The following is a 23,847-nucleotide window of genomic DNA, read 5'->3' as shown; positions in this document are numbered from 1 at the left end:
CACAGGCCGGCACTCAATCCACTGAGCCACACCAGCCAGGGCTGAGTAATGCATTTCTTATTTGGTGGTTTGTAGGCTGCACTTGAAAAATGTTGCCTTTCTATGTGCTTTGCTCCTATGTGGTATTGCACGCTCACCCACACCACACATATGCACGTATGCACACATGCGGAGCTATTTCCATGAAAGCAGGGACTTTTGACTTGGTTTCCTGCTGCATCCCAGCAGCTAGCTTGGTGCCTGACACATAGAACTCATAACTACAGCTGAGTAATTATTGGTAGAATGAATAAATACATGTTGAGATCCACTGAGTCTACTTTTCATGAGGTCAAAATCTAGAAGATGGGAGCTGGAAGAAATGAGGGACTGCAGGCCTTGCCATCACTTTCCATGGCTGGTGTTCCCATCCCGAGTGCATCTTCCCCGAGACTCTCTCCAGTCAGTCACTTCTTCTGAGCCCGAGACCCAGCGAGCCCACTGCATACCGCACACGCTGGACACTACCACTTGCATGGCACATGGGCACCTGGGGTTTCCTACAACCTCTCCTCTTCTCTGTGCCCTCACCACCGTCCAAGCCAGAAGACAGCTTGTCCCCTCTGACCCTCCGCAATGCCTCGCACCCGTCCCTGCCTCACAGTCCCACCCTAGCTCAGGCACCCCTCTTTCTTTACTTGGGACTCCCAGCAACCACCTCTGTGATCCCTCCTCTCCCCTGCCCCAACCATTTCTTCACCACGAACAGAGTGACCCGTCTAAAAGGCAACCCTGATAATATCACTGTCACTGCCTCCCCAAAGGAACCAAAACCCCAGTCTCCTTGGCAAGGTTCACAAGATCCTGTGAGCTGTGGTCCAGCCTCAACTCTGAATTGTGAGCCTTGGTCCTGTTTTTTCCAGAGATTCAAAGCTGCCCTGTTGCTTTGGTGCGCGCCTTTGGTCTTGCTCTGTCTTCCGCCTGGGAGACCCTCCCATCTCTTAGCTGTTGGTCAGCCAAAGCCTCCTCTTGCACAGACAGTTCCTAAGTGAGTGCGCCTTCCAAGATCTCACTGTCCCGCGTTGACCTTCCGGTGAGCCTTACAAATGAGCAATGTCAGATTCCCTGGGAAATTCAGACAGCCTTCTTGTGTTTGTAAACATGGGTGGTTTCACTGACCTCTCTTATAGGTTTGATTACAGAAAAACACATTCCCGAGGGCCTGGTCTCAAGTTTGTTTCCTAGGTTGACTTTTGAAGGGCTTTCTCTGGCCTCTTCTTAATCCTCCCTGCCCCCCCACCCCCCTAACCTGGCTCCGCTATTAATATTCTCATAGAGACGCCACTGTCTCCTTAACCAAAACCAATGAACTTTGCTCCTTCTTCAGTCTTGCTGACGGTCGGCTGCATGGGACTTTTGCCCAGGCTGCCCCTGCTTTTCCAAATTCTTCTTTTCCATTGGTTTCTAAGATTTTTATTATACCAACGTTCCTGCTCACCGTTCGTCTGCTTCCATCACTGTGTTCTCTTCCCTTTTCCACCAACTACTGGCAACTCCCAAGGATCAGTTTCTGATCCTCCTCATTTTTTTTTTTTTCCTCTCTCTTTCTTTAGATTGTTCACTCCCTCTCATGATGTCCACAGTCTCGGTTTTGACTCAAAATAATCTAACCCCAGACCTATTTTCTCACCAGCTCCACAGTGCCATGTCCCTAATGACCTCTGAAATTGCTGCCCAGATTTCTGACTCACCCCCTTCGAGCCAAGCTCATTTTTCTGCCCAAAACAGGATTCCCTATTTCTCATCAGCTTCCCCAATTTTCTTCTCTGTCGTGATACCATCGGTCACAGTAGCGGCGTTCAAATCTTACTTTCCTGTCTGAGTTTTCTTTTTCATTCCCCACTTTCATTATCAAGTCCAGCAGATTTTGCACTGCTGCGCCTCCCTGATATTGCTTCTTTCTTTCCTCAGTATACCGATCTAATCTTTTCTCCAAGTCTTAGTCTTCACTATTTTTTCCTAGTCACACCAGCGACCTTACTGTCCTACGGACATTCCTGAAAGCATTTCCTCATATCCCCCACATCCACGATGTTCTTTCCATCTCTTTCTGCCTCCCTGATGACAGGTCCTTTAAGGCCCTTGCAAAGCTAACTTCCCTCATGTAGCTTTAGGCCTTTGCATATACTGTTCTCTTCATCCCATATATCCATGCCCATTCATTTTAGAGATATTTGTTGAACATCCCTTATGGAAAAGACAGAGTAGTGTGCACCAGGGGTACCTGAATGAATGAGACCTGGCACATTCCTGGAGGCCATTCAGCTCAAGATTCCTCTCTCCTGTGGTGTTTTTTATGACTCCCACAGATCGAACTATCAGCTCCCTCTTACTACTATCTCATAACCTACTCCTTAGACTTTCGTATACCTGTTGCTTAAATTAGTGAATGGATATCTCTTTCCTGGTATCACGTTCACTGCATTGGAGTTATTTGTTTAGGTGGCTGTATCTTTTGCTGGAATGTGAGTCTTTTGAATAATAAATTCTCATTCTTGTCTCTTTAACTTTCATCACAGTGTCAGGTACGTTGTAAGTGCTCAGTAACTATTTGAACAGATGGGGAAATAAATGAATGGGTGAGTGGATGGATGGATGGATGGATGGGCGGGCAAGTGAGTAGTTGGATGAAGGAACAGAGAGCTGAACAAATGGACAAATGGGTAAATGAAAGAATGAACAGATGGACAGATGAATTAATACCTGGAAAGATGGGTGGGATAAATAAACAAAATACAAACTAATAGTTATATGAATAGATGAATGGATAGACAGATGGATGATATTAAAAAACAAAACAAAACCCTGCAGTGAACAGAGGCTTTCTTTAGTGGTTATCCTCCAACCCATTGTAAGAAATAACCTTGAGAGATAAGCCAACCTTCAGAAACAGTAAAGTTAAATTTATCTATAATTATTAGGAAAATAGGTTATGGTTAATTGACTAGCCGTATGCAATAGCAGACTAGTATATATCTCATGCATGAACTGCCAATTCTCTAAAAATTAAAATTAATAGAATGCATTTAGAACAAAAGCTATACTGAACAATACACTTACTTGGTGATTCTGAAAGCCCTTAGGAATGTTAGTGTTTCAAGGACCCGCATGAGAACCACTGAGGGATATGCAGGCTGACATACCCTGTTTAAATGTCATAAAATGAGAATTTTTCACTTAAACTAAGTGTGTAATATTACACCATTTCTACATATGATGATTTGGATTTTTAAAATTTATTTGACAACATGCAGGAGCTGTTCTACATTAATATCCTAAATAGGGTATTACATTGGGCAAACTTGCAGAAAAATTGTCTATCTCTCAGCTACCTCATTGATAAATGAGCGGCTCAGGCAGAGATTCATCAAGTGTGTCAAACAATACCTGAAAAAACTGGATCATAAGGAGGTGAACACGATCACATCTGTAAAACCAAGTTCACAGGCAGCGCCCTGCCATAAGAGATGAACCTATTGAAAGTTTCAACACTGTCCAGTTTTAATCTTAAACTCTAGTTATATGGCCCAGACTAGAGCCTTGCCTTAGATAAAAATTCTTTCTTCTCCCCCTCATTTTTCTCCTCCTTCCTTTACTTTTTCTCCTTTCCCTTCATTTCCTTGCTTCCTTTCTTCCTTCTTTACTTCATTTCTCTCCACGTTCCCTTCTCTACTGCTGCTTTAGCATTTCACACTTCAAAGCATTTCATGTATATGAAACCCACATAGTCTATATTATATATCGTGTGTATTAATATTTATTTGTTTGTTTATTTTAATCCTCCTCCAAGAATATGTCTGTTGATTTTAGAAAGAGAGGAAGTGGGGGGGAGAGAGAGAGACATGGATCAGTTGCCTCTCGTACGCACCGTCTCCAGGGATCAAACCCACAATCTAGCTATGTGCCTGGCTGGAGTTTGAATCCGCTGGGGCTTTGAGTTTTATTTATTGGGGGAAAAGCCATGCTTTATTTGACTGAGTGTCTTTAGTAGCTACAGGATTCAATAAATGTTTGGTAAATAAACAATGTGGTATAGGACTTCCACTGTCTTAGCACATATTACACTATGTTGTAATTATTTCTTTCTCTAAATGCATATAAGAATCTTGTGTATGATGGAAGAAAATAATGTCAATGTTTTTCACATAAGGACACTGAGATTTAGTGGCATTAGGAGCCTCTCCGGAGTTTCCATAGCAGTGAATGATGGACTAAAATACAGACCTTTGGAATTTTACCCCAATGCCCTTCCCTCATGTAGACATAACACTGTTGTGCAAACTGCTCCTTAAACAGCTTGTATGAGTTAACTATTGCTATATAACAAAACACCCCAAAGTTTAGTGGCTTGAAACAATAAGCATTTTTTATTGTTCATAAAACCAGGGGCCAGCTAGGTTTCTGGGCTGTCTTCATGAGTCTATGGTTAGCTGCAGATTGGGGAGGCAGATCTGCTGAGCTTGCCTGATTGTTCTCCCAGGTTTAGGGACAGGCTGGCTATCGGTTGATCTAGAATGGTCTTGGCTGGGCTCACCGGGCTGTCTTCCACATGGTCTCTCATTCTACAGCAGGCGAGCTCAGGCTTGTTTACACTCAGTGGTAAGGTTCTCAGGGCAAAGGAGCACAAAATCTCTGGAGTCCTAGACTTGGAAATGGTACATTACTCCCACTGCATTCTAGCTGTGAAGGTGAGTCAGAGGCCTTCCAGGTACAAGGGGTGTAATGGAGTCTCCACCTATTGATGGGAGGAGCTACAAAGTGACTCTGTGAAGAGCTGCACAGAGGACAACCAGGAGGATTAGGGCCATCTCTGCAGCTGAGCCTCCTTGCAAGTACAGTCCCATTTCCTGGCACTGCCTTCCTGTCCCTCCAGTTCTGCAGGGTTTGCCAAGGGTTGTACAACCCATGGGGAGTCACAGAGGCTGCTTTGCAGAAAGTTTTCCAAGCTTAGAGAAGGACCTTATTTCCATTTTAAATATCATGTCAAAAGGAAAAAATATATAAGCATGTCAAGGAGAACTCCAGTATATTTTCTGAAAATTAATTGGGTTTAGAGGAAAGGAGACATGGAAAAATTTGGCCATTAGAATCATTATGATAGAGAGTGTTGTCAAATATTCGAAGGCTATAACTTGCTGGGAAGAATGTATATTACACAGCGCAGGATACAGGTCTGTCTGGAACAGTCTGTTGCTGGGGCGTTTGTTTTTATCATTCCTTCCCACAACTGAATTCTGATTTTGGAAGGCTGACCATGCCTACTTCATGAAAAAAATATAAAGGGATGTGCCTCTCTCTCTCTGCTCAATCATTTTACCCTAGATATATGGGTACTTATTTTAAGACTAATGATTCCTGAATAACAGACTGCCTGTACTTTTACAAAGAAGTTAAAAAGACCCACAAAACAGCCTTCCAGATACATGAGGACAGGTTGAGCTTTGGCAAAGAGAACTCCAGCTTGACAGAAGGAAGAATTTCCTGCCCTTGAACATGGCTTATGGAGGTGGTTACTGAACTCTCCTTTTCTAAACTGGAGGCTTTTAGAAACCAGGCACGTGGGTCGTGCGGAAGGTGTGCAAGGCTACTCCTGATAAAGCAGAGGGCCAGCCTCGATGCCTTTCACTGCCATCTTTGGCATTCCATTGTATGCCATCAATAAAGACCTTCATCACAGCTCTGCTCCTGTTGGGTAGCTCTGCCTCAAACACAAAGCCAAAGACACAGGCACCCCGCTGTGGACGGGATTTAAGGAAAGCCATCCCTGAGAGCAGCTCATTGCTGCCGGGGGCTGTGTAAAGAAATCCTGCCGATTATGAGGGAAGGCATCCCAGAGGCAGTATGCAGTTTCTCAGCTGCTTGTTGCCAAGCTCCTGCTTTGATGCATCATGCAGGAATGTTTAATTTTCCCTCATCTCTGGAGTTGAACTTATGCTATTTCCTATAATTCACACAAGACTCCTGTCCAAAGAAAAGGATCTGTCTCTTATAACAGAGCCTCTGAATTCCAAATCTCTTGTCTTGCAAGGATGACAGCCACCCTGGACCTGCCCCAAAACAAACACGGCCACAGCAGGGCTGCCCTCACCAGCCAGACAAATGAGGGGAAAAAATGTTTGGAATTGTAGGACCACGGGGGCACTGTCCACTTGAGAGGAGGTAAAAAATACCTTCACATCTAAAAGCAACCAGTGAGAGGAAACTCTGTTGAGAAATGTCTTGAGAGTCATATTAGAATAATACACCACTTTAAGCAGAAAGAAGTATTTGACATTTGTACATTCCGATATTTCAGCCATTCTCTCTTAAGTGCTTTGAATAACTTTAAAAGCTGAGCCAAGGCTGGTAGATTTTTGTTAAACTCTTAGGATGCTGTGTCCAGACTGTTTGCCCCAAGCCTTGCATGTTTAATAGGTGGTAACAATTCTAGCTGCGCTCTCTGCCCAGTCACTGGTGCTGTGACTGCTAGGCTCTCCCTTCCACTTGTCACGTCGTTTTGAAGTTCCTGCACATGGGCAGCCACGCTGCAGGTTTGGAGTAATCCTTCAGGGATGCTATTTTAACCTCCATTTCACAAACCCTGAGATCAAGGTCCAGTCACAGGACTGCATTTGTTTAACAGGCATTTGTGGGGACCCTGCCTTCAGCCTGTTCCCAAAGGCATGTGTCTCATTAGCAGCAGAGAAAACTTAGCTGGAACCTCATTTACTAACCTCCTTTCTCTGTGTATTTGTTCAAATCTTTACTAACATTTACATGGCAAGTACTCTATTAGGAGAGACATGGTTTCCATCTTCAAGGAGGTTCCGATCTTGGAATATTAACTCCCCCCACTCTACCCAACTTTACAGTCGGAACTGCTATGTTAAATGCTTGAGCACCAACTCCCAAATCCTGAAATTATAGGAAAAGTGTGCCTCTATCCACTGTGGGTCCATCTGGTTTCAAATCCTTTGGCAGTTTATTTGCATAATTAATTTAGAAAATGATTTTTAAAGTCAGAGTAAGATTGTGCTTTTCTTTTAAGCATACCTGTGTATTAGCGACAGGCTCTCTCCCACGCATGGCAGCTAGATAGCTCTAGTCCCCAACTGCGGCCCACGATCCTTGCAGTTAGCAAGGAGGTAAAGAGTCAAGATGAACAAATTCTAGACTTTGACGGTCAAGCAAGAATAAATAGAGCATTATACTTTCTTTGCTAAGCTGAATATAGAAAATTTTATGGGCAAAAGGCACTGTCAATTGTATTTCCTTTCTTTTCTTTTCTTTTTTTTTTTTTTTGGCTATGAAGAAATTTTTAGTAAAGTGTTTTTGTCTCTTCCTGAATCAAAGTGAAATCCCCATCTTTTGCATGTTTCCTGCATTGCATTTTTATTGTGTGCATAGAAATCAATATTCCAGATACATGCACAAGTGCACACATTAAAATGAACATGACTTCATTTATTTCCATGATTAGACATTCAAATAAAAGTGCTTGGGTGTCTGTTTTCATATTCATAGGTCGAGATCCGTACATCAGAGGTATTTGTATAAGTGACACTTTTATTACATTCATTTCATTTGCAATATGATAGTGGATCATAAATACGTTACTTTTATGCCACCAAATCTGATTTGTAGCACTTAGCCCTCATGAGGAGAATACTTGATATTTTATGGAGCACCTTCCATCCAAGAAGCGCTTTGCTTACATTGGGCAGCTTCTCCCAGGTGTGTAAATCACTCTCGCGACCCTTCGGATGCGCCACCTGCTTTATCAGCCCCCTCGCTCCTCCTGTAGGTTGAAGAGCAGGGAGTGAGTCCCCTGCAGACCCAATGATGAGGTCTCCCATGACCGGAAGGAAGGGGCTGAGGTGAGCTCTGTGTTGCCACACAGAGACCCTGACAGTTGACAAAGTCCCACAGTTCGTCACCTGCTCATCTCATCTTTCATAAAACTGTGTTTGAGCCCTCATGGTGTGTCTGACACTGTATTAAAACCCTGGGGACACAGAGACTAGTAAAATATCGCCCTTGCCTTCCAGATATCCACACATAAGGAGGGAGGGCCCTGTGGAACAGTAATGCCCCTCCCACCTCATGATGGTGACAGTATGTGACCCTTGCCTGCCTCCCATGCCCTCCCAGGGACACACTGTGCCTGAAAGCAGTTTGTCAGACCCCGAGGTTTGTCCCAGGGATGTTGGTACACGTGCCAGCGAGATGCAGAAGGAGAGAAAAAGGGACCAACCATCCAACATCACAGGCAGCCTTTTGGGCTGAGCATCTGTTCCATAGCCCAGACTCACGGAGAAAACCATCACTGGCTCCCCGCCCGCCATCCCACCTGCCCATCAAGTCACCCTCTCTCCCCTCAGCATGAGCGTCCTGAACCTGGACCACCCCTCTGCCCTCTACACACACACACCACTGCCAGTAAGACTCAGAGCTGCTGCAGCCTCCTTCATAGCACTGACCACAGTGTGGAATCATGCACGTGCGTGGCCGACCTGCAGGGCACAGCAGTTAAGAGCGAGGACCCTGGAGCCAGGTTTTCTGAGTTCATATCACAGCTGTGTCACTTGCAGGATATGTGGCTTGGCCAGGTTGCTTACCTTTCTGTGCCTCAGTTTCCTCATTTGTAAAATGGACATAATAATGATATTCCCATCACGTTTGTGAGGATTGAATGACCTAATATGAATACGGGGTTTCAACAAGGGCCCCATAGCTGCTTTGGTAGTGAACGTTTTTAGTATCCTAATGAATACTCTAGTGTGAGCCGCAGTAACTATAATAATAGTGATGCCAATATTATGCGTATTATTATCGTTACCATCACTATTATTAGATGATTCGTGTCCATCTCCCACCATAAGTGAGCTCTATGGCAGGAGCAGCCATCTGAGTGGCTCACCATCTTATCCCCACCTCAGGTGGCGCATAGTAGAAGCTCAAAAAATACTTGTTGAATGAAGGAATGGAATGAAGGAACAAATGAGTCTTCTGCTCATTTGGTGGCGGTATCAGCTGGCTTCTTTAAAAGCATCATTCCCACTTATGAAGCCCACAGGCCCTCAGTGCTCGCCACGCCCCCCCTTTTTCCACATGGAAGGGCCCTACCTCCTTCTTCCTGATGACTGGCCTCCGTTCACCTTTACAGGAGCCTCACTCTTTCCCACCGAGCGCACATGCCTCCAAGGGGCTGCCGTCCAAGGGGAGGGGCTCTGACTGCTCTGTGATGCTCCGCAGTGGGGCATCACCTGTACCAGATCCCCTGCCCCCAGCCCCGCATCCCCTGTGTCACCCCCGCCCCACATTGGTGCCCAGTCCCAGCAGCTGTGAGTCCCCGGAAGCTGGACAGAGCCACCGTCCTCAGGCCCATGGGGAGTTCCATATTCTGCATCCTCTCCTTGATCCTGATGGTTCTTGGAAGCCGTCCCCACGCCTGGCCGATACCCTGTCTGCGTTCCACGGCCATTTAAAACCACTGAGCGAAGCAGCTGCCGAAGCCATGTGTTCAGAACCCTTGTCCATTAACTTAGGAACTTTTACATAATTGGGGTGTTATCACCAGAGGTGTGCCTGCATTTTGCAACCGCAGGCGAGTTTCTGAGCATCCCAAGATGCCTGTGGTCAGGGAGACGGTGGGGAGGCACTTTGCTTGGGGAAAATAGGAGCAGCCCAGAAGGGGGCATGAAGCTGCACATCGGTCCCCTAGCCACCGGTCAGCTGCTAGGGCTTCTCCAAGGGTGGGCCCCCTGCCACAGAAGATGGAGCTTTGGCTTTGCAACTGTTATTTTGCAAATGGTGGGTGCTGTTACTGCACCACCCAACCCAGGGCTCCCCACTTGGTGTCCTGCGATAGCTCCCTGACATCCCCTTGCCCCGGACCCCACCTTTCCCTTTCTGGCTTGGTGGGCATGCTCAGGGGTGGTGACTCAGGGTGTCCGTCCCTCCTCCTGCCTCAGGTACAGTCCCCTGAAATCCTGACCCGATTACTTACAGAGAACTTGATCTTGGGCCTCAGATTCCCAGGCTGTAGAAAAGGAATTCTAAGGTTCACCTCACCTGGTTCACTGTGGAATGTAGTGAGCAAGAATTCTTCAATTGCTTAAGGCACTGGCTAAGCAATCAAGAAATGGCATTCTGTCACTGTTGTGTTAGGTGGTCACAGGTGTCATCATGGCTTCTGATTCTAACCAGAGCAGTTCCCAGTGTCCAGGGACTCGTGGCCTCCCTCGGGGTTCTGGGTTCTGTTGTTCTTTTTGTTTTAAGGTTTAATTCACAGAGTATAACATTCATCATCTTATTCAGTGATTTGTAGCATATTCACCAGGTCATACAACTGTTACAACGTTCTAATTCCAGAACTTTTCATCTGCTGCAAAAGCAACCCCATACCCATTAGCAGTCACTTCCTATCCAACCCCTACCCCAGCCCTTGGCAAGCACCGATCTGCTTTCTTTCTATGAATCTGCTTATTCAGAACATCTTATATCAAGAGACTCAGTCAACATGTGGTCTTTTGTCACTGGCTTGTTTCCCTGAGCATAATGTTTTCAAAGTTTGTCCATGTTGCAGCATACCTCAGTATTCCATTGCATTTTATGGCTAAATAATATTACACTGTATGAAGATACCACATTATCTGTATTCATTCATCAGCTGGTGGACACGCGGGTTGTTTTCATGTTTTGACTACTATGAATAATGCTGCTATGAACATTCATGCACAAGTTCTGCATGGACATGCATTTTCTGTTTTCTCGGGTATGTATCTAAATGTGGAGTTGCTGGGTCGTATGGTAACTCCATGTTTAACTTTCTGAGGCACTGCCCAACTTCTTTTCTCAGGCCTCTGTTTTGGAAGGATCGTCGTTACTCTGACGTGACTTTTGTGTTAGCTGAGGAAGAGGGTCATTGGCAGGACCCAGGGAAGGAGCGGGTCTGAGAACCTGCACTGTGAGCCCCCTGGGCTCCCACACAAGCCTTGGGCGGCAGCCTCCCCTCACACGCCCAGACCCCGTCTGTGTAGAGACGCGGGTGTCTCTGCGCCACGCGCTCCCCTCTTCCTCCCTCCCCGTCTCCCCATTGCTGACTATGTTCTTTGTATTCTCCCTGCTGCAAACTGCATACCCGCTCCCTGTGTTTCGGACGGGCTGGGAGCGGCCTGGGCACGCAGAGAAGGCTGCATCTAGGCTGGGGCACCTCGCACTGTCCTTACCCGCTCATTCTAGATCAGGAAATGTTCTGAGCCAAAGAACAGTGTCATTTCAGAGTCCTGGGAAGACGGTCATCTGGGAGGTTTTGTTTTCTTCTCAAACATCCAGTTCCTTCGGAATGAGTCCAAGTGAGGAAAGAACTTGTCAACTGCACAAACTTGGGTACATTAGCCTCTCTGAGGCTCCATTTCTTTATCTGTAAAATGGGTTTTAAATTGCCTACCTGATAAGGGAGTAAGTGAGATACTGCAGGTAGCTCTTACGCATATGCAAGATACTCAAGAAATGTGGATTTTTTTCCTCCAACCGCCCTGCCTCCTGGTCAGATGTGAGCGGCTTATACAGACACTAGGATTTTTAAGTCCCATTCATTTCTCCCTTTTTTTCCTCTCTCCCTCCCTCCCTCTCCATTACTATCTCTTTCCTGTCTCACGTTCTCCTCTCCCATGCCCGCCTCTGATTCTGCCCTCAGCTCAAGCTCCAAGCAGGGCCCCAGGTCCCCTCAGTGTAGGCCCAAGGAACTGCCAGTTCTCAGGTCACCCGGGTGCGCCCGCTTGGGAGGCAGCCCAGGCCAAATCCTCTGAGGGCAGATCGGATTGTGCCGTGGGTCCTCTGCAGCACAGATTCCCAGCTCATGGCAGAGGCATACACAGCCAGACACCCTGGGTCCCCCGGGAGCGTGGACTCCCCAGAGAGGGCCCATGGGCTCCTTTTACCTGTTGGCCTCCCTGGGTTTCAGTTTCCTTTCCCAGGAGACCCAGGCCAGAGGCCAGAGCTTTGAGTTACACTCGGATTTGAAGTCATCCGAGAGGCCTGTGCTGTGAGAGGAAGCATCGGCTTCCACAGCCCCAGGGTCCTGGGCTCTGAGCCTGCCCAGCACTGAGCTCAGTAGGGGCTGCTGAGCCCAAGACATTCATCTGCTGAGGGTCCAAGGGCCAGGCAAGATGTGGTGCCAAGAGGCTGTGGGCAAATAAGTGAATGAGTGAATGAATGAATGTTTTTTCAGGCCAAGGGTTCAAAATGCATAGATTATTATTTTTAAAATAACTTTATAAATAATAGTACGTGATTAATATGAAAGTTTAGGAAGCAGGAAAGCACAGAGATACAAAAACCATAATCCCATTATCTTTCAGATGAATTTCTTTAAAAGTGCTAGTCAATGAATTCAGAAAACTAAAAAGCAAAATATCAAAACAAAAACGCTTAGCTGTGGCTGGTGTGGTTCAGTTGGTTGGATCAGCGTCCATAGTCAAACCGTTGCGGGTTCAGTTCCTGGTCAGGGCGCATAACTAAGTTGCGGGTTCAATACTGGGACAGAGCACCTTCAATACCTGGTCTGGGCATATATGGGAAGCAAGCAATCAATGTTTCACTCTCTCCCTTTCTCTCTGCCTTCCTTTCTCCCTAAAAAACAATGAAAAAAATGTCCTCGGGTGAGGGGAAAAAAATACCAAAAGCAAAAACAAAAAGCTTACTTTGGAAACACCAATTATGATGCCCCCAGGGCTGTGTCTGGGATATGTTTCCCAGGCCAAAATGGTTCCCTGGAAGTGCCTCACAAGCCATCTGCCCTGGAGTTGAGGGGACCATGCGTGGGAAAATCTCTCTTAAGGACCAGTGCACAGAGAAAGTTTTCCCACAATAGAGCCTCCGCCTGCTGGGGCAGCCAAGCATTCCTTCAGAATTGGTTGGCACGTGCTCGCACAGAAAGACAAGCATCACTCTCTGCCCAGCTCTCCAGGCCACCAAACCTCTTTTCTCAGGAGATGTGTTTACAGCACCTTTTCCCGCTGCTCCTATTCCCAGTGTCAAATGAATCCAAAGCATCGGGGAGCACAGTCCCAGCCATCAGTGACCCCTGATTTGCTTTCTCTCGTTTCCAGCTGTCAGGAATGACAGAAACAAGAAAAAGAAGGAGCCTTCGAAGCAGGAATGCACAGAAAGCTATGAAATGACCGCTGAGCTGGATGATCTCACAGAGAAGATCCGAAAAGCGCACCAGGAAACCTTCCCGTCGCTCTGCCAGCTGGGTAAATACACCACGGTAAGACACGCTCCCCTCACCCCGTGCCCCGGGCTGCTGGGAGGACGGGCACAGGTCCTTGTGCACACGTGCATGTGTGCGCGCGCACACACACTCTCTTCCCTGGGCCTGGAGGGACATCCGCCCAAACTCGGCCCAGGACGTGCATGTCAGCCCCGGGGCTGCGCAGTGGCCACCTTCCTCCTCACGCAGTAGCCTTCGCCCACTCTCTGAGTAGGCTGGTGTTTCCTCCGATTCAGTCAGGTGTGCGTGCACTCACCCAAGGAACACAAATGGAGCACGTACTATATGCCAGGCTGTGTGGGAGGCGCTGGCGACATGAACAAGTAAGATAAGGTTGCTGCTTGCAGGGCCTTAGGGCCTGGTGAAGGAGACAGGTAAAACCAGTGAGGTGTAACTTGGGGCATGGCAGACACCTGTATAGAGCCCACTGGGGACCCACGAGGAGCAAGGGATCACCTGTAAAAAGCACTGATCCAGCTGTAAGATCTACCCAGGATGATTGGGGCTCTTCCCTGGGCCAGGGTCTGGCTTCAGAGAGGCTTTGTTAATAACCCCTAAGCCAAGGCCTGGAACAGCACAAAATAGGCGTGGCCCTTCCCCAGGTAGGTAGGTAGGTAGGTGGGTGGGTGGACCCCCTCTGCTCCCAGTATTCTGCTGGGAATGGCTTTTGCTGAGGTTAGAGATAAAGAGAAGAGGGAGGGAGAGAAAGGGGGATTGAAGTAGGAGGTGTGTGTTTCCTGGTGTCGGATGAGACAGTAGAAACATGAGGTACTTTAATATTTTATAGTGTTTTTTGTATGTGTTATGTTCCTTGGTGTATATTCCCAATGTGGGGCACTCAATAAATATTTGTTGACTGAGTGAATGAATGAATGAATGAATGAATATAGAAAGTTGTTCTGACTTATTTAAGTGGCTTATGTCGCTTGCCTAGATGCTAGTAAACATGCTTCTTTTTTAAAAAAGCAAACATTGCAGCATTTGCTGGTTTGGTGGCTAGTGTGCTAGGAAAAGAACAGTGTGAAAGGTCACAAACATAAAAAGATGAAGAAGTGTTGCCAGACAGAAAAAAGAACAGGGAGCGCCACAGTGGTAAAGCTGTTCTTGGGACACGCGCAGTCATGCATTTCGGTGTGGGTGCCACAGATTTGTCTATAGAACGGGAATGTGGCCAGGGACAGGTCCAGAGGGTTGGCTGTGGAAATCATTGCTAGAATTTTCCAGGGCAGCTTCTCAGGTGAGCAGGAGGCTGCACAGCTGGTGGCAGAAGCTTCTGTGGGGCTGGCGCTAGACTTAGGTCCCCTGGCCAAACCGAAGACTGGCTCAGGAAGCAGAGGGAGAACCTAGAGCAGGGCTTCCCAAACCTCCGTCTGCTTACGAAGCACCTGGCATTCTTATCAAATGCAGGTTCTGATTCAGCAGGTCTGAGTGGCACATTTCTAACAAGCTCCCAGGTGGCGCTGGTGCCGCCACTATACAGACCACACTCTGCATAGCAAAGGCCATGAAACTACTTTGAGGGGCAGGACCCAGAATGACCTTTGGGACTCCCCAGACCCTAGTGTGAGGGAAGAGGAGAGATTTGGGTGTGCCTTACTCTTTATCCTGTAAAGCTGTTGACCTACCTGCCAGGCCGAGGGAGGTGCTGGACTCAGTGGACAAGCTCTCGTGGAACCTGGGGAGCACTGTCCTAGCCCAAAGCAGACACAGAGCAGGACAAGGCTGGACACCATATGGGACCTTGCACTGTAATTCAGGATATAAAGCAGGCCTGTGAACCAAGAAATGGTGGCAAATAATGACAGGTATCGAGAGCAAGGGCGCTGGAATCAGATAAATTGGGACATATACCTGCCCGGTCAGCGATCTGTGCTCAAGCTACTTAACTTCCCTCCACCTCGTTTTTCCCATCTGTAAAGCGGGGATAGAAAATGGTTAGGAAGGTGAAATGAAACAATTCATGCAAAGCTTCTATGATGGGACCTGGAAGTAGCTACACAGCAGTGATGTGACCACATACCCACCCACTTGCTGGGTATGAACCTGGAGGCTCCAGGAACCTGGTCTCATGCCCGGTGCCTCTTGGCACTGCAGAGAGATAAAGTGATGAATAACCAGTGCCAAGGAGCATATCATTTATTCCTTTTAGAAGTATTGATTGATCACTTACTATGTTCCAGGCACTGTACTGAGCTAAACATTAAGGTGAGTGCGTCCTGACCTAAGACCAAGGGAAACTACCTGAGGCTGGGCCACGGGAATGGACACAGGAGAAGAGCAGAGAGAACAGGTGCTCTGGAGTGGTGGGACCATGTTAAGTTGAGAGCGAGCAGGAAATGAGAATGGAAAAGCTTTGCAGAGTCTGGAAAGAAGACTCAGGAGTTTGTATTTTAGTCTAAATACAAATTCTTGTATGCACAGCTTGTGATAGGAGTTGTTATTATTCTTATCATTATTATGATTACAGCTAATATTTATTGAGCATTTACTATGTGCCAGGGACCATGATAAGTAGCCTAAATATATTAATTCTCTACTCCTTACTCCTTGCGAGGTCCCTCTGAGGTGCATACTGTTGCCCTCGTCAGGCAGATGAGTAAACTGAGGCTAAGTATTATTTTCCCGACATTCCAGATGAGTAAACTGAGGTGCAGAAGGGCTAAATAACTTTCCCCGAGTCTATAGCCAACACGTGGGACGCGAACAGTCCGGCTGCAGGGCCGCCCTTTGAACAGCTATGCCGCTCACAGAACACGTCCGCGGGGCAGTGAACAGGTGGAGTGGCAGCGGGAGCCGCTGGGCGTCTGGTCAGGAGGAGATGACTGTTCCCCAGAGATGAATCCAGCAGTTAGCTCCAGAAAAGATGGAGTAAAAGAGGACAGTCAGAGTCAGGAGGGCTTCCCGGAAGTGGAAACTTCGGAGCCAGGTCACAAGGCATGGGACACGAAATGACAGTCCCTGGGGTCCTTTGCTACCGTGTCAGGGGCCCAGGTGGAGATGTTTTAGTATGACCTGCTCAGCGCCCTCCCCCAGGCTCCGACTCCTCTGGTAACCAGGTGAGATGGTAACCCGGTGCCCCCTCTAGTCTGGAGGAGGGCAGGACAGACACAAAGCACAGCATTTTCCCCTCCTAGAACACATGTCCTGGGATGGCCTTGGCTTCCCACAGATCCTGGGGGCGGGATGCTCCTTCAGGACAGTCCTCTGTTAGCACAGCTCTTTCCTGCCCCAAAAGCCTCATGGGGCCTCTAGCACCTCCCTGCCCCAGGCCTCCCTGTGAAATCCTAACATCGGAAGCGTCTCCGTGGGGATGCTGCTCACGCCAAAGGTCCGATTCCATCTGCGTCCGCTGGTGAGGCTGCCGGCCCCGCTCTCTGGGAGGGCGCTGAAGGGGCTGTCGGGGCCCTGCCTGGGTTCACCCTGCAACCCGAGTGAACGTGCCCGAAGGCTCCCTCTGGCGGCCGGAGCTGCCTGGCGCACAGGTGCCGCAAAGTGCTCCTGGGAGGGGCCCCACCCCAAAAGTAGCTGGTGGGGTAAGGCCCTGGCCTCCTTTCCCCTGGAGCAGGGTACCATCTCTCCATCAAACCCTCTCTCTGGTGTTCCCCATGGAGGTGGAGCCCAGGCGCCCACAGCACATCCTTCATTGGCCACCTTCCCTTAGCAGCCCCCTCCCTCCCACTCCTCCTCCTTGCCTGGGATCTTTTCCCATATAAACTCTTTGCATTCAAATCCTAGTTTCAGGGTCTGCTCCTGCCCAAGGCAGGCAGATGCCCTGAGGGCCACCAGGGTCCCTTCTCATTCACCCCTCTTTGGGGACAAGACACCATCCGTCCCCAGTTGGTGCCCATCGTTCTGAGCACTTTGCAGGGACTTCCCACACCTCCTGATCCAGCAGGGAAAATGAAAACGCAAGTTCAATCTCCAGTCTGACCTCTCAGCACAGGGCAGCCTGACCCTGCTTTAGGGGCCCAGAGCCCATGTGCAGGAGCAACACGGCTCCCCTCCGGTCTCTCCTCCCATTTCTCTTGATTTCTACTCTGTACACAGCCCTGGCGCTGTTTTTATTGTAAGCAACTTCAAATCCTTTCTGGAAGTAGGTGGGGGTATAAATAAATAACAGCAGCCATAACACATTCTCTGCAAGCTCCTAGTTCCAAGTGGAGCATTTTTATAGAGAGCTTTTTTTAGATAGGCGATTGCTTCTACTGCCAGGAAACCTCCTGCCGCCCTCACCAGACTGGCATTCCTATCAGGGGCCTTGGGAATAGCAGGCAGAGAGGAATTAAAAAGGCAGCGAGCTGCCCACCGACAGATCTTTGAAAGAGCACTGCCTCTTGCGTCCCTAGTCTGGGTAGATATGGGAGCAGTGGTTGGGCCCAGGAGGCAGCAGAACACATGTGAGAGACAAAAACATACGCCCACCACCTTCCACACCCAGGCCCAGCAGGACGCTTCAGAGCTGGTCTCCCTGGGAAGATTCCTAACTAGCAACCCCTCCGAAAACAAGGAGGTGGGAGGGGGATTTCATGGAGAAAGGTGGGCAGCAGCAGAGTAGCTATTTATACTGAGCTCCCCAAAATGGAACGAGGGTGTGAACCAGAGGAAACATCCTGGCTCGGAGGACGTTTACTCTGCTTCCTTAGGACTAACCCTAGGGATTATGTCATTTAGGCTTTGGGGTCTCTCAGGCCCAGGTTCAAATCCTGCCTGTGCTACTTAGGAGTTTCGTGACCTTGAAGTCATCCCTGAAGCCTCAGTTCCCTCATCTGTGTAATGGGGTTTAAATAGTGCTAGTTCATGGGGTTGCTGGGACGGTTTCATGAGAGAAATTTATCAGGGCGCCTTGTACAGTTTCTGGCACAGAAATGTGCCAAATGAGCAGGCCTCCTCCTTGCGATCCTGCTATGAATAACAGCTTGTCATTTTTTGGAGCCACTTGCCCAGGTTCTGGAAAAGTAAAGGGGTGGGTGGGAAAGCGAGGGTTCCAGGGGCCCGGCCCCAGCCTGGGTGGCTGCTCAGGGCTGCATCTGCTCCCGCGTCCCGCTGCTCTGCCCTGTGTGGCTGTTCATCACCTTGCGGAGCTTGATGGGACATAAGCTGCCCTCCGCGGGGTTCCTGAAGTTGAGCTATGGGGATTTAAAGAGCCCTTAATCTATTCAGAAAAAATGACCACCAACAGAATCATTAAACGACCAAAGAACTTTTCAGGAGACGAGTGCTTTAAAAAAGGAAGGGTATTGTGAGCCGCTCCAGCTATGTGTGGACTTGGCGTTCATTTTAGCAACTAACACTGATCAGCCAGAGAATCAGAATCGGAAATGCGCGAGGCCGTCCCCCCCAGGAAGGAGGCTCCTGGTGAGATGGAAGACTGGGGCAGTCACAAGGCCCAGGTCTGACCCCCACCCTGCTACCCCCTTTCCTGACCTTGAACCAGCCCTCAATTCTGTGAGCACGGGGGTTTGCCCATAAACATACCCGCCCTGTCTGTATTCCCTAGACCGTCCTTTCCTTCTCCAACATGCATTTACATACACTGACTCTATTAGTTTCCTGGGGCTGCCACAGCAAAGCACCACAAGTTGGGTGGCTGACGACAACAAAAATTGATCAGCCCGCAGTTCGGGAAGCCAGAAGTCCAAAAGCAAGGTGTCCGCAGAGCCGTGCTCCCTCTGATGTCTCTAGGGAAGAATCCTTTTCTGTCTCATAGCTTGTGAAGTCACAGGCAATTTTTTGGCCTTCTTTGGCTTGTAGATAGAAGCAGGTCCCCACTCCTGTCTTCACGTGGCCACCTTCTCCCTGTGCGTCTTCATACGGTCTTCCTTGCACGCAAATCTGTCTCTGTCCAAGCTTTCCCTTTTCATGAGGGCAGCATCATGCTAGATCAGGACTCATTCCAATGACTCCATTTTAAGTTGCTTACCTCTGTGAGGACCCTATTGCCAAATAAGGTCACCTTCTGAAGTATCAGGGATTAAACCCGCCACACCTACTGAGTGCAGTATTGGGGCGCACAAGGCCATGCTTGCAGCTCTTTCGTGAGGTCCGACTGAAAAATCACATTTTGTCACATGTTCTATAAGCTCTTAGAAATCTCTGGCAGCACACATTCTAAGGCCTCTTCTTTTAAAGGGGACGCCCTCTAGGCACTGGGCTAGGTACCCAGGATCCTATTCGCTGGGTGGTGGGGGGAAAGGAAGAAACGTTCCCAGCCGAGGGAATAGCATGGGCATGGCCAGGGGCGTTGCAGGGAGGGGCTGGGTGGGAGGCAGGCGCAGCGTGAGGAGGCAGGTTGAGGCCAGCTGGCGGGGCCTCGGTGTGCCGGGATAGGCTGTGCAAATGTTCACCAGAGACAGCCGAGAGAGGCTTCTAGTCAGGAGAAGCGTGACAAGAGGGCAGCCCTGGCTGCTGCGTGCCTGGCCAGCAGGCTCTGGTAAGGAGGCAGGCAGAGCTTTTGTTCTTCCTTAAATGTGTCCCTGGAGTTCCAGAAGCCATCAGCGGCTCCTCACCTCAGCGGAAACCACCCCCAAGGCCAGCGTCAGTGATCTCTACCCTCCACCCTGTAGCCGGGCCGTTCCGCAGGCTGCACCCCTGCACTCTGTAATATCTCTGAACCTCTGAGATACCAGGGATGCCGCAGCTGCAGCCCTCGAGAGGGGCCCTCCAGGCTCATGTTCCAGCCCCGGAATTACAGACAGTGGGGCGGTGCAGGAGCACCCTAAAACATTACCTCAGGGAAGTCCTATAGCATCACCCTGGCTCTTAGCCAGGCTTCCAGGAAACATTTGAAGGTCCTTCAAGATCCTCGCGACAGCCCCCTGCCCCTTGCCCAGAGCCCTCTCCACCCACAGGCTGTGCCGTGCCTTTAAGACATTGCCTCTCTTTCCACTCATAGCTGCCAAGCTGCCTTTCTCCCCACCTGTCGGAAGCATCCGGTTCTGAGGCCATGTTGTCATAGCATCTGGATATATTTTGGTTGACCACAAAGAGATGCGGGCCTGGCACATGACATTCTCTTCCTGGCGAGGCTACATGTCTTTCCGCCACCTGTGGGAAGCATCCAGAACTTCCAACCATGAGGGAGATCACAAATGCTATATCAGGTCTTAGGAGACCGAAAGTTCAGGCCAGGAAGGAGAACACGGGATGACCCAGGCACAAGAGGGGTGATGCGGGGCGGGGCGGGGGGGCGGGTGCTGGAGCCCGGCCACCTGGTGTGGGTCCCGTACCCTCCACCGAACCGCCAGGGCGTCTTGTACCAGTTACTTAACTTCTCTGGGCCTTCAGTCAGCCGGGTGGGACGACAGCAGCGCCTAGCTCAGGAGGGCGGTGTGAGAATTAAAGGGAGTTCATTGGGAAGCACTCAAAACGGTGCCTGGCTGAGGTAAGCCCAAGGAAGGGGTTGTTTCGTGAGCAACATAAAATGGAGGAGTGGAATGTGACGGGAGCCTTTTGCAGATAGAATTTGAAAGGGCATCGGCCTCTCAGGGTGGTCGAAGCGCAGAAACTCCAGGCCGAGGGAAGGGGGCCCCCCCAGTGGATGTGCCCAGTGGTCCCAGGGGACCTTAACTCTTTCTTCCTTTTAAGAAATGTACGATCTTCTGTAGTTAAAAAAGAACAAGAGGTGGCCCTGATGAAACAAGTAGTACCCAGCAGCTGCCACGGGTGGGATTTTGAAGACCCTGGTGATTCCACGTGCATTTACGGGTCTTGTTCTGAGAGTAAGGCCAGCAGAAGAGCAGCCTGTGCCGGCAGAGAACCAAGTCTGCACAAGAAAGGGATTCAGTTGCAGGACAAAAGTGGCCATTTAATTGGAGTCTGTCGTGGGGTTGGGCTTTTCAGCTGCTTAAGATAGCCCTGGGGTGGGGGGAGTTCAGGGTGTGCCCTCCACCAGGGCCTGGCTGCACAGCATTCTGGGAAGGCAGCTGGGGCTCCTGCCCCGGGAGGGGCTTCCCGCCAGGTTGAAGGCAGGACGGTGAGTTTGGGGAAGGCCTGCCTCTCTGCTTTGCCTCTGCTATGGCTCTGTTTCTCCTTAGCTGCCAAAAAGGGCCTTTCCTCAGCACCCCATGCCGCACTCTCCTCGCCTCCCGCTCCCGCAGTTTCAGAAAGGCTGCAGAAAACCCACACTTCCTCCACGCTCCCTATAACCACCTTCATTATCAACCAAACCAAGCCACGCTCTAGATCTGCCACAGCTGGAAGATAATATATAAGCCATTTTAAACCTCATGCCTATGAATCCAGCACCTGGCCTAATAAAACACCAGGTTATTTTGTGTTTTATTAACTGCCTCTTCCCTTCAGTTTGCATAATAGTGAGTGAGATTTACATGCTGTTAAGACGGCTGTGCATTATTTTTAATAGAAGGTGCGGCAGGCTTCTCCCTCTCGTCCTGTGTGTGATGAAGTAACCTCATATGATGCTGATGAAGATTTTGTTCACACTTGCTGGGTCGGGGCAATGTCTTTTTTCCCAGATGGATCCTGCATTTTAAAATGATTTCCCGCGGTAGGCTCGCCTCTCTGTCCCTCTTGATCACGTCTTCCTCTGAACCGGATAAACTGCCTATTAAATTTAATTATAGCCCGAATGGCGCACATCTTGCTCTCCTGTTCCCCTGAGTGCACTGGATTCCACTGAGGTCCTTGAGGAAGGAATACAATAAATCTGGAGGGCGCATGCCTACTTTCCACAAAGAATGTTGCAGAAGGCAATGTTGGCCACCAGCTTTTTTAGGGCCTCCGTGGCATCCCTTATGCAAATGTTTCTTTCTGCCTCTCCTCACCAACATTAAAAACAATAGCTAGTTTTATTGACTCCATGAACTGATTTCCACTGAGGTGAGGAACTGAAAACACCCGTTGGGATGCACAGTACCCTTAACTGAATTACTCACAAGAGGGGGCCCAAAAACCATAATTTATTTATTAAAAAATTGTGTATTTATGTTTCTTATATGTTTAAACTTCAGTCACCTTCCAAGTACTCTCCCTTAGATGCCATATATCTATCAGGATGTTTTTTCCACTGCTCAAAACAGTTTCTGAACTCATCAGTTTTGGTGCCTTTTAGTGCTTCTGCGATTTTTTTTGTTTCGCCTCTTTCACATTGGCAAAACTGCCTTTTGAGGACTCTTTTTTTTGGAGAAACAAAAAAAAAGGTTGCTCAGGGTGAGATTGGGTAAATGGGAGGGTGGGGCATGGGGTTCATGCCAGTTCTGGTCAAAAACTGCTGAACACTGAGGGCGGTGTGGGCAGGTGCACCTGTAAGTCACCCATCATGAATAAGTCTTCAAAAAAATTCACTGAAGTGGAATGCAGCCTCTCACAACAACACCAGCTGGTACACTGATCCAGATGGGTACCTAGAGCACTCGCCTAGCAGGGGAAGCCTGTACTACAAGGGGCCCGCCCTCCAGAAGTTAATGCCAGATTTTTGGGTGGGGTCTTCCTCGTGCATTTGTCAGAGGCCCAGAGCCAGGCCGGGGAGCCTCGCCTTTCCGTGGAGTGGATGGTTCGGCTCTGCCTTTGGAGGCCGCAGGGGCCACAGCCTAGGAAAGCCTCATCCTCAACACGTTAGCTGTTCTGTGTCACTTTAAACGAGCAAGGACTGGTGGGAACTTCATTCACCCATCGATTCATTCAGCAAATATTATTCTGAGCACCCACCTTGTACCAGGCACTGTTGTGACGCCGATAGCCCCGCAATGAAAAGGAAGCCCCTGTGTAATAAGCGAATGGCCGGGCGCGTCAGGAGATCGGTGCTGCGGACACCAAACAGGACGGGCCTCGGCAGTGCGTGGGTGGAGGGTTCGGCAATTTTCTTCTGGGGGGATGTGGGGGCTGAAAGTAAATTCTGTTTAATTACGTATTTAGTTCTTTATCAGTAATCTTTTACTTTTTCTAATTCTTGAAATGGGTTTTTTCTTCCTTAAATTCAATACAGGAAATACCAGTATCTATTGCAAAGCAGAAATTATTATATAACATTAAGAAAATATACCATATTTTGCCTTGTATAGTGTGCACTGTTTTGCCCAAATTTTTGAGGGAAAAATAAGGATGTGCATTATACATGGGTGTAATGATTACATACCATGGGTATAATCTGTGTATATACACAAAACGTGAATGCACATTATACATGGCAAAATATGGTACACAGCATGTGAGCAGAACAACATATATTGTTGTTCTCCTCCAACAATAAACACAGATTTTGGATTTGCAAAATCCAAAAACGCAGGCTACTTAAGTATAATTGAGGATATAAGGCAGTATTTATTTTCTTCTCCTGAAATGTTGTATGAATAATTATTACATGTGTAAAGAGAAATTTTTTAGTAGTCCAACTTACAAATAAAATACTGAGAGATGCCCATTCCTTTTTTTAAAAAAAATCTATTAGGTTATAATTTATGAAATATCAACCTCAAAATAAAAAATATTTTTTTAAATTCTGCCTGTTATACCCAATTTTCATTACTTTAATGGGCTGTGATAAAAAAGTATTTTGGAAGAAAAACCTATTTTTTCACACCATGTTTATCTTA

At 48.4% G+C, this 23,847-nt stretch overlaps 1 protein-coding gene across 2 annotated transcripts in view; it reads left to right on the top strand.

Moving 5' to 3' along the window:
- Nucleotides 1-23,847, top strand: part of RARB (retinoic acid receptor beta) — a 162,094-nt gene that overhangs the window by 119,055 nt on the left and 19,192 nt on the right. For both annotated transcript variants that reach the window (XM_054595042.1, XM_054595041.1), the window contains exon 4: nucleotides 13,134-13,294. In XM_054595042.1, coding sequence (XP_054451017.1) covers nucleotides 13,134-13,294 — 161 coding nt within the window. The remainder of the gene's footprint in view (nucleotides 1-13,133; nucleotides 13,295-23,847) is intronic.

Source organism: Pteronotus mesoamericanus, unplaced genomic scaffold (genome assembly GCF_021234165.1).
Source record: "Pteronotus mesoamericanus isolate MK-2021 breed Mesoamerican mustached bat unplaced genomic scaffold, CSHL_Meso_final scaffold_54, whole genome shotgun sequence".
NCBI classification, from domain to species: Eukaryota; Metazoa; Chordata; class Mammalia; order Chiroptera; family Mormoopidae; genus Pteronotus; species Pteronotus mesoamericanus.
This window is presented reverse-complemented; position numbering and strand designations above follow the sequence as displayed.